Here is a 9,865-nt window from a genome sequence, read left to right on the forward strand (position 1 = left end):
CCCAGGCGTGGGGGCGAGGGGCGGGGGAGGGGGCGGCGGGCGGCGGGACGTGGGGACGCCGGCCCCGGGGAGCCCGGGCGGCGGGCGGGGTCGGGCGAGGAGGAGGTGGGCAGCCGCGCGCCTCCATCAGCACCGCGGACAGCGCCGGGCACAGAGGCTCCCGCCTCTGACCACGCAGCGCGGACCCCGACGCGCGCGGCTCCGACGCGCCCAGGGCCTCGGGGAGCGCCGAGCCCTCCCGGGGGTCGCAGAGGAGGAGGGAGGAGCGCTGCCCGTGCCACTTGGGCCCGGCCCGGCCCGGCCCCGCCGCCGCGATGCTGCTGGAAACGGAGCTGGCGGGCGACCGAGATCGGCCCGGGGCCCCCGCAGCCGCCGCTGTCTGCACCTTACGCGGGACTCGGGGTAAGAGCCCTCACGTGCCCCGCAGCCTCCAGCCTGGGCAGGAGGAGCCAGAGGGGAAAAACGGCAGCGGCGGCAGAGGTGAAGGGAGGGACAGCGGGAAGGAGGGGGCTGCACACCCAGGGCACGGAGGGAAGGGGTCTGGAAAGACCTGAGAGACGGAACCCGCGGTGGGCAGAGGGCCTGGAGCTCCATGCGATGTTTTGGGAAGCCTGAACCCTCGCTTGAGGGCCCGTGGCTTTCTGTTTCCGTGCCCTGAGAACAGAAGGCACCGTGAAGGGGGCGGGTAGAGAAAGAGCCGCCTAAATCCAGAGACCCCACGCCTCTCAGCTCCCACACACAGCCCAGGCCTCCTTCCGCAACCCTAATGCCAGCTCAGAGATGCAGCACAGAGGCCCCTGGGTCGAGTCTCCTGCCTAAACCGCCCTCCCCAGGGGCCATTCCATCGATGGCAAAGACGTTGGGAGATAATGGAGGCATTGTTGGCGGGCCGGCCAGATGCCCAGCGCATGGGCCCGCCCGCCCCTGCTCCAGTCAGACCACACATGGCTCGTCCCAGGCAGGCCTCTGCAGCAGCTGACACTCAACGGCCGCCGACGGCCCAGCATACCCAGCACCCTCTCAGCTCCCTGGCTCAGACCCTCTCGCCCTGTCCTTCTGGGGAGCAAGCTTAGGGCAAAGCGAGGGGGCAGGCACATGCTCCTGCTCAAACTGAGCCGCAGGGTGGCTCAGAGCAAAGAGGAGCTGTGCTTTTCCTGCCGAGATCCTTCCAGGCCGGCCTGCAAGTTCGTGTACAGACCAGGCGACTGGAGGCCAGGAGGGGGCAGGGTGATGCTGGGGCATCACTGGACTCCAGGCGGAGCTTCCCGTCGGGGCGGGGGGGGGGGGTGGCACCAACCTCTGGTCCCCAACACTTCCTGAGGTCCCTTGCCCTCACCACGCCCTGCGCTGCCAGGGTCCACACTGCCGTGTCCTGACGGTGGGTGGCTGCGGGGGGCTGGCCTGGCCTGGGCCTGCCCTCTGGGGTAGGCGAGCATCTCACATGATGAGGACGGTGGGTCCTGCAAGCTCACCTGTTTGGACTGGGGGCAGGGTGTGGGAGAATCGGGCACTGAGCCTTCCTCCTGTGCTGCGGTGGAGGGGAGTCAGAGTGGCTCCTGGCTTTCCCAGCTTCGTCCCTCCTGACCTGGAGTCCATCTTGGCCGCATCCCGGAGGAGTCGGAGCGAAGGACGCTGGGTTTCCCCTCCGGAGACTCACCCTCCCTCCCTGCGCCCACTCTGGGCTGTAGTTTCCAGGGGGAGGCCCAGAAGCTGCTCAGAGCTGGCAGGTCCCAGCTCGGGTCTGGCTCCTGGTGGCTTCGCTGAGTCCTAGGGCGGCACACTCACCCTCTTTGGGTCGGGGTGCGCTCGGGCGGCTCGACATTGTGACCAAGCCTCCCAGCTCCGGCTCGCTCTCGAGTCCGAGCCTCAGTGGCGGTAGGACCCGGCTCCCTCCCCTCCGTCCCCGCCCCGCTTGGGCCCCCAGCCTACCCGGGCGAGCCCGGGCCCAGGCCGCAGCCCAACGCCGGCGCCGGGGCTGGAACTTGCACGGCCCGGGGAAGCGCCCTCGGGCAGCCCCGGCCCGGCTCCTCCCCTGCGGCTCCGGGCCCTCGGGGCCGCGCCAGAGCCCCGCGGTCCTCCGCGCCGAGGCGCGCAAAGCCAGCGGACGCCCCCGACGCGTCCCCGCGACCCCGGCCCCGCCCCGCGCCTCGGCCCCGCCCCCGGCCGCTCCGCCTCCGCGCGGCCCGTGGCTCCGGGCCCCTGGGCGGCCGGCGGGCGCAGCGCCCAGCAGCGCCGGGAGACGTTGGCACGCCGGCCCGGGGCCATCGAAGCCGTGGTCGCACCGGGCCCCCGGCAAGTCCAGGGACCGAGAGCCGCGGCGCCAGGCGGCGGGACCCATGGAAGCGCGCGGGGAGCTGGGCCCCAGCCGGGAGTCGGCGGGCGGCGACCTGCTGCTGGCGCTGCTGGCGCGGAGGGAGGACCTGCGCCGAGGTGGGTGCCCGGCCGAGCGGCTGCGCCTGGGAGGGCGGACCCCGAGGAGACCTGGAGGTCCTCGCTCCTCTCCCGGCCTGGCCACGGAAGCTGCGGGAGCCGGGGATCGCGGGCCGGACCGGGTGTCAGGGCCCTAGCACAGCTCGTCCCTGCCTGAGCCCCTGGAGCTGTGCTGTCGGGCGTTTGGTCGTGGCGCTGGTGCTGCTCGGGCCAGGGAGCGCTCTGGGTCCCAGGACCGATTTCGGACACCCTCTCCCTGATGGGGAGAGTGTGCAGAGAGCAAACGTGGGTCCCAGTGACCACGGGGAGGAAGGTCCCCACGAAGGCTGCTGGTGCCCAGACCGTTCACCCTTTCCAGGGGAAGAGAGTCAGATGAAAGGGCCAGCGTGGAGCTGCGTCCTGGCCGTGGAGGGTCCCCAGCTGGGGTTTCGGGGTCCGCACGCACAGGCACCTGCTGTGTTGGCCCACTCAGGGCAGTCCTCCTACAGGCAAGCCCTCAGCTTGCGGGTGGCAGCAGCCTCGCTCCCACCGCCTTGGCGCTCTCGAACTGGGGCGGTTCGCTGCAGGCTTCCAAGCAGGCGGGACCCACAGGACTGGGAAGGAGGTGGCCCGGGGGTGGGAGCAGGGGGCGGGGGCAGGTGGGAAAGGGGTTGCATCCAGGCTGAGGGGTCTCATCCTGCTCCTGCTTATTTATTTATTTTCCGACGGTTCCTGGGAGGGGCGGCCACAGGAGCTGGGAGGAAAAGGTGGGAGGGCCGAGAGAGAGGGAGGGAGGGGCGCGGGCTCGGAGCGCCACGGCGCGCAAGGTTCTGTTGGGCCCCGCCAGCGCTGACGGTAGGAGACCCCGCCAAGGCTGGAGTCGCCATGCAGCGTAAGACCCGGGCCGCCGGCGCTTCGCGAGAGCGCGAGGGGCGCGGCGGGAGCGGCTTTTGCCGGCCGCGGGCTCCAGGGGTAGCACGGTCGGGGCGCTGTCCGGGCCGCGGTGCTGAATCTGCGCCGCGCCGGCCTGTCCAGCCACCAGCCGGTGCCGGGGGTCCTCGCCGTCCTGCCATCGCCAGCCCGGATGGGGGGCCAGGGTGGGCAGCATATTCCCCAGGCTCTGCTCCCAGGGCCGCGGTTTTGTCCGACGCGGGACCCTGTCCTTCGCGGGTTTCCTGGGCTGTGGGAGGGAGATTGATCCACTTTCTCTCAGCCTGGAGCAGAGGTCGAGCCCTCTCTGGCCCTTCCACCCCCTGCCGGGCCGGCCTAGGGCTGGAGGGGTGTCCCGCAGCGAGGTAGCGAGGTGAGCTCGCGTGATGTTTGAGTGGTTCCAATTCCTGCTCATGGCTCTCTCCTCTCCGGAGACCTTTTCCAAATTAACGGGGAGTCCTCACCCCATGGACACCCTGAAAGCCGCTCATGAGCCTGTGGCTCCGGAAGGCAACCCCTGCCTTTCCCCAGCCTGGTTTCCCTGGCGGCCCGTAGTCCCCGGGAGCAGAATTAGCAGGAACCCAAGTGTCTCTGTGTTGGGGTGGGGGGCAAACCACCTACTGTGTGCTCGTGAGTCCAGTCCACTCAAGTGCCAGCAGGGCCTCCCAAAGACGGGACGCCAGTTTTTACTTTGGTGGCCTGCAGACAGGACCCCGGGGCTGAGCAGCCACACCTGCAAGGTGTCTCTAGGTACCACGACGCCTAATTGTGCAGGTAGTGAGGGCGCTTGGATGGTGAATGCCCCGTGACCCCCACATGCCTGGCCTCTGGGGATGCTGAGGGCCCGACGTCCAGCCCAGCCTCTGAGAGAGCCCTCGGGTCGGGGTTTTTGCTTGAGCTCAGCGTGCCCCTCTGTGCCCTGGAAACATTTTACAGTTGATGAGCTCAGGCCTGTGGGGTGGCCTGGGCACCTTCCTGCCCAGGGGCCTGTTTCTAAACCTAGTTCATCTGTCCTGAATTTTAGCTGTGGGCCAGGCTGAGGACTTCCACGCCCCGCACTCGCACTCCCTGAACCTGAGCTCAAGCCGGCCGGGGACGAGGGTGTGCAGGGAAGGCAGTCCCCTCCGCGGCCCTGGTCCTGGGGGCGGGGGTGGGATGGTGCCTTCGAGGCCCCCCGATCTGTGCCCACGACCACGGGGGCTCCTCTGCCTGCAGAGATCCCACTGTGTGCCGGCTGCGACCAGCACATCCTGGACCGCTTCATCCTCAAGGCTCTGGACCGCCACTGGCACAGCAAGTGCCTCAAGTGCAGTGACTGCCACACGCCGCTGGCCGAGCGCTGCTTCAGCCGCGGAGAGAGCCTCTACTGCAAGGACGACTTCTTCAAGTGAGACTGGCTGCCGCTGGGCGGAGGGGTTGCTACGGTCTGCCCCGGGGAAGGGGGCCACCCCGAGGACCCCCCTGGACCCCCACGATAACCAAGGCCGGAGCCCTGAAAGCGCCTCTCTCCAGACCCCTTCCTGCTCCCCAGGCTGGGTGTCCTGGGGCTTCTCGGTTGGCGGCTGGGCTGGCACATTAGCAATTTTTCAAAGTAATGAATTTTACGAATTGTTGAAGCGGTTGTTCAAAAGAGGCCCCCAAGTTTGTAGAACTCTGCTGGGCTCACTCTCTCTTCATTTTGGGCTTGTTTTTGTCCTTAAATGATGGGGATGGGGCATCCACCGGACACAGACCTCGGAATCCAAAGGACCTGCCGCCCGCCGGCCCTGCCCCTTCCAATGCCCCTTCCTGATCCAGCGCCGAGGCCGGCCGTGCTCCCCGGGGCCTCCGGATCCCCTTCCCCGAGTCCGTGCGGCTCTGCCGCGCTGCCGGGGCTGCGGGCAGGCGACCAGGGGCAGGGCCGGGCGAGGCTCCCCTCCAGGACCCGCCCTGCGCGGCGCCGCGCGAGCTGCTTGCTCTCCGACCCGCTCGGGGCGAAGGAGCCGCCCGCCGCGCTGAGCCGCGCCTTGTGCGTCCCGCAGGCGCTTCGGGACCAAGTGCGCCGCGTGCCAGCTGGGCATCCCGCCCACGCAGGTGGTGCGCCGCGCCCAGGACTTCGTGTACCACCTGCACTGCTTCGCCTGCGTCGTGTGCAAGCGGCAGCTGGCCACGGGCGACGAGTTCTACCTCATGGAGGACAGCCGGCTCGTGTGCAAGGCCGACTACGAGACCGCCAAGCAGCGAGGTCAGTGGCCGGCGGGCGGCGGGCACCGGGGGCGGCCGGCGCGGGGCCCGCCCTCTCCCTGCCCGTTTGCGAAATGGGGCGGAGGCCAGGCCTGGTCGCCGCGGAGGGATCCTGCCCCCCGGCGCCCTTGGCGAAGCGCTCCCGGAGCGGGAGCGGGTCAGCGTCTTCCCACCCGGCCGGGGCGCAGGGCGCGCGCCCGCCCGCAGACCCCCGAGCCCGCGTGCCTGGGGACCCGGAGCAGGGCCGCTCCGGGGGAGCCGGGGCCTGCGGTCTTAGGGGGCCGCCTCTCTCGCTCGGGTGCGCCGGGCGGGGCGCCGGGGGGGGCGCCGGGGGGGGGCTGAATTGTGCGCAGGAACCCCGCGGGTCTGAATGATCCCCCCAAATCCTGGCGGGGACGAGCCGGCGCTCCCCCCGCCCTCGGAACCGAGAGGAGCCCGCGGGGGGCGGACGGGAGGTGGCTCCAGGGCCTCAGGTCTCTAACCAAGGCCGCCGCAGCCACCACCCCACCCCCCGCCGCCCCCGACGGCGTTTTCGAGGTTTTTCTCCACGGCTCCCAGCGTCCGCGTCCCGAGAAACCCTCTGGTCGCAGCGGCCGAGGCAGGCGGTCGCGGCGGGGGCGGCATCGGAGGCCCGGGCGGGCGTCCGCGCGCCGGGAGGAGGGTGGGACCGCGGGGCGGGAGCAGGCCCAGCTCACGGCTCCCCGCCGTGCAGAGGCCGAGGCCACGGCCAAGCGGCCGCGCACGACCATCACGGCCAAGCAGCTGGAGACGCTGAAGAGCGCCTACAACACGTCGCCCAAGCCCGCGCGCCACGTGCGCGAGCAGCTCTCCTCCGAGACCGGCCTGGACATGCGCGTCGTGCAGGTCAGCGCCCCGCCGCCCCGGAGGGCAGCCCCCCCCCAATCGGGCCCCAGACCCGCGGCCGCTCACCCACCCCCGCCCCGCAGGTGTGGTTCCAGAACCGCCGGGCCAAGGAAAAGCGGCTCAAGAAGGACGCCGGCCGGCAGCGCTGGGGCCAGTACTTTCGTAACATGAAGCGCGCCCGCGGTGGCTCCAAGTCGGACAAGGACAGCGTCCAGGAGGAGGGGCAGGACAGTGACGCCGAGGTCTCCTTCACAGGTACGCAGGCCGAGCGGCCCCTCACCCGCAGCGCCCACAGCAGCCCCCCCAGAGTCGGGAACAGCGCTGGGGTGATTGGCTGCAGGGAGCCTGGACATCTGAACGTCTCACTTAGAAAACACGCGCTTATAGACGCTGGTCCCCCATCGGCAAGCCCTGTGGTTTGGCCTCTCAGGCCCGCCGCTTTCCCCCTGTGACCCGAGGGAGGGAGGGGCGTCTGGACGACGGCGTCTTTGCCCTCCCCGGGCACTTGCCGTGACTTTTAGGAACGTGGCCGCAGCAATGTTGGGGTGATGAAAAGTTGGGGGGAGGGTCCGCCCTCCTCTCCGGAAGCTGATCATCTCCTTTTCCCAGCCCGGGGAGACCCCCCACTCCTTACGGTCCATCCTCAGAGAGTTGGCCCCGTGGCGTGACCTTAGGTCGCTTACCCAGCCTCTCTGGGCCTCGCTTAACTTGTTTGCAACAGCAGGATGGCAGCATGGGTCACCCCTCCCCAGGCAGCCTTGGGGTCTCACTGGAACCTTGGGCGCTGGGTGGACTGTTCCTGGCCCCCTCCCGCCCTGCAAGCCCCCTGTTTCTTAGGCATCGCGTGGGACTGAGCCGAACAGGTGCAGAGGCGGAGGGCTGAGAGCCTTGGGGAGACCTCACGCCTGCGGGGAGCACTGAGGGGGCCAGACGTGGCGGGGGGGCCCTGATCAGTGTCCTCTGCTTCCACTGCAGACGAGCCATCCATGGCCGAAATGGGCCCTGCCAACGGCCTCTACGGCGGCCTGGGGGAGCCTGCCCCTGCCTTGGGCCGGCCCTCGGGGGCCCCGGGCAGCTTCCCGCTGGAGCACGGAGGCCTGGCGGGCCCGGAGCAGTATGGAGAGCTGCGCCCCAGCAGCCCCTACGGTGTCCCCTCGTCGCCCGCCGCCCTGCAGAGCCTCCCTGGCCCCCAGCCCCTCCTCTCCAGCTTGGTGTACCCGGAGGCTGGCTTGGGGCTTGTGCCCGCGGGAGCCCCAGGTGGGCCCCCACCCATGAGGGTGCTGGCAGGGAACGGACCCAGCTCCGACCTATCCACGGGGAGCAGTGGGGGCTACCCCGACTTCCCTGCCAGTCCCGCCTCCTGGCTGGACGAGGTGGATCACGCTCAGTTCTGACTGAGGCCCCAGCTCCGTGGAGCACCAGACACGAGCACTGCCCCTGGCTGGGTGGTCGGGAGCCGCGCTCTCCTTTCCCGAAGCCCTGGGCCTCTAAAGGACACAGGGTCACCGGCGGGGCACAGGCTGAGGACTGTCCAGCCCGGCGGCCCTGGCCCCGGGCAGAGGGACTTTCTCCCGGTCTCGAGGCTCCTTCTGGGACAAGGGGCGGAGCCCACCTGGTGGCTGCTCAGCAAGCCTTGTTTTGTAAGCAGATTCCTCCCTTTATCAACCAAAATTAACTGAGTGCTTGCTGCTCTTTCTAGACCGGAGTGGTCAGCCCCCGAAGCCGGGGAGGGGGGCTCTCCCCAGCCCAGAGCAGCACAGCCCTCAGACTGGAAGATGCTTTAATTTTTAAAATTAAAAAATAATACGAACTGTGCTTCCATTTCCCAGCTTCCTCTGTCTGAGTTCTGCCGCCCCCCGGCCCTCCCACTTTAGTTCGGAGCGAGGCCTTGTCTGTCCAGGCGGCCAGGGGGCGGGGGGGGGGCGGCAGTGGGGAGGCCACGCCTGCGTCCTTCCTGGTCCCTCTGGGGACCTCGCCGCCACCAACCTCTGCCTTCCCCGGGATCCGCCTCACTCCTCTCCCCTGGGACACCTGGCTCCAGATCTTTCTGTCTTTCTGACTCCACGCCCCCGGGGGAGAGACAGGCTCTAGGCCACGAGGAGCCCTTGCAGCCCAGACTCGGTGTTCGCCGCTGCCTGCGCCCAGTCTCAGCCGCCCTCGGGCCCTCAGCGTCCAGGCTAAGCCCAGCCCTCCGACGTCCGATTCCGTTGCCAAACAGCTCCAGCTCCCCCCTCTAGCGAGCGGGCTCCAGCTGCCGGAGGATGGGACGCCCCGCTGGAGAGGGCTGGGGGGCCCTCCCCCTGCCAGATGCTCGGCCGCGGACACAAAGGCTGGCCGCGCGTGAACTCAAAGGTATTCCTCCAGCCCGCGTCCCAAGCTACCTGTTGGTTCTGTGAAGGTCCCCTGGCTTTTATTTATTCTCTGACCATCAGTTCTTCAATAAATTTGTCAGTTTCAGTCGCCGGAAGGTTCATATCCTTGGCAGGGAATGGGGTGCAGGCCGGGGGTGGGGCACGGGAGGGGGGACGGTTCTTCGAAAGCGGGGAGCCCCCTTGGAGTAGCTCTTGGCTCCTGGCCAGGGATGGCACCTGGTGTGAATGGGGGCCCCTTTGTTTCTGGATCTTGGCTAGACATCTGAGCATGGGAAGGAATGGGGGAGGACAGACCGTCCCACCGTGGGCGGAGGTGCTGGGCTCCCCTCTCTGTCCCCAGGAGGGGCAGGCGCTGGGGCGGCCGGGTGAGCTGATGGCTCCGGGTTTGGAGCTGGCTTCCGCTGGGGGAGGGGCACTGCCCTAGTCAACTTGTCAGGAGAGCTGTGGCCATGGGGGTCTCTCCAACTTGGGTTCCAGCCCTAGCCACCTGCTAACTTGCTGTGTGACCCTGGGGAAGTGACCTGCTCCCCCACCCTGCTTTCCTCCTGTCAAGGGGAGACAGGTGACAACCCCTCCACGGGGAGACATAAGATGGTCAGTGACCCCCGCCCCCCCGCTGTGGGTGCTCACTCCAGGGCAGAGCCCTGGCTCTGTGTCCTTCACTGCACCCTGGGCACTGAGGTGGGGGGGGCGGAGAACAGGCCCCCAGTTATGCACCAGATCAGACAGAGCATGAGGGATCAACCGAGGGTCCCCCACGTGGGAAAGGGTGGGGGGAACTCCCCAGATGTCCCCTTGGCCAGGCAGTCCAAGAAGCTTTGGTCAAGTCACCCCCAGCCCCAGCCACCTCAGCAGGGCCAGCTCCCAGGCCAGGGCCTGCTGCTGCCTCGAGGACTGGAGTTTGTGGCCCCTCTGGGAAGAAGGCTGCTGGCAGCCCCCCCCCAACCCCCCCGCACATGTGGGCGGGGGTATCTAGGGACAGAGGCGTTCCAGGGAGTGGGGAGGCCCTTAGGAGAAACTCGGGGGAGGGAAGAAGAGGGTTGCATGGCCATTCAGCCTGGAGGTGG

General features: G+C 68.9%; 1 protein-coding gene across 3 annotated transcripts; it reads left to right on the forward strand.

Moving 5' to 3' along the window:
• Positions 1 to 255: 255 nt before the first annotated feature.
• Positions 256 to 9,526, forward strand: LHX3 (LIM homeobox 3). Of its 3 annotated transcripts, none has more exons than XM_021081033.1 (6): positions 256 to 402; positions 4,555 to 4,726; positions 5,361 to 5,563; positions 6,275 to 6,426; positions 6,510 to 6,681; positions 7,402 to 9,526. In XM_021081033.1, exons 1-6 carry the CDS (start codon positions 315 to 317, stop codon positions 7,818 to 7,820), a joined length of 1,206 nt encoding a protein of 401 aa, XP_020936692.1. In that variant the 5' UTR covers positions 256 to 314; the 3' UTR covers positions 7,821 to 9,526.
• The last annotated feature ends 339 nt before the right edge of the window (positions 9,527 to 9,865 follow it).

Source organism: Sus scrofa, unplaced genomic scaffold (genome assembly GCF_000003025.6).
Source record: "Sus scrofa isolate TJ Tabasco breed Duroc unplaced genomic scaffold, Sscrofa11.1 Contig1206, whole genome shotgun sequence".
NCBI classification, from domain to species: Eukaryota; Metazoa; Chordata; class Mammalia; order Artiodactyla; family Suidae; genus Sus; species Sus scrofa.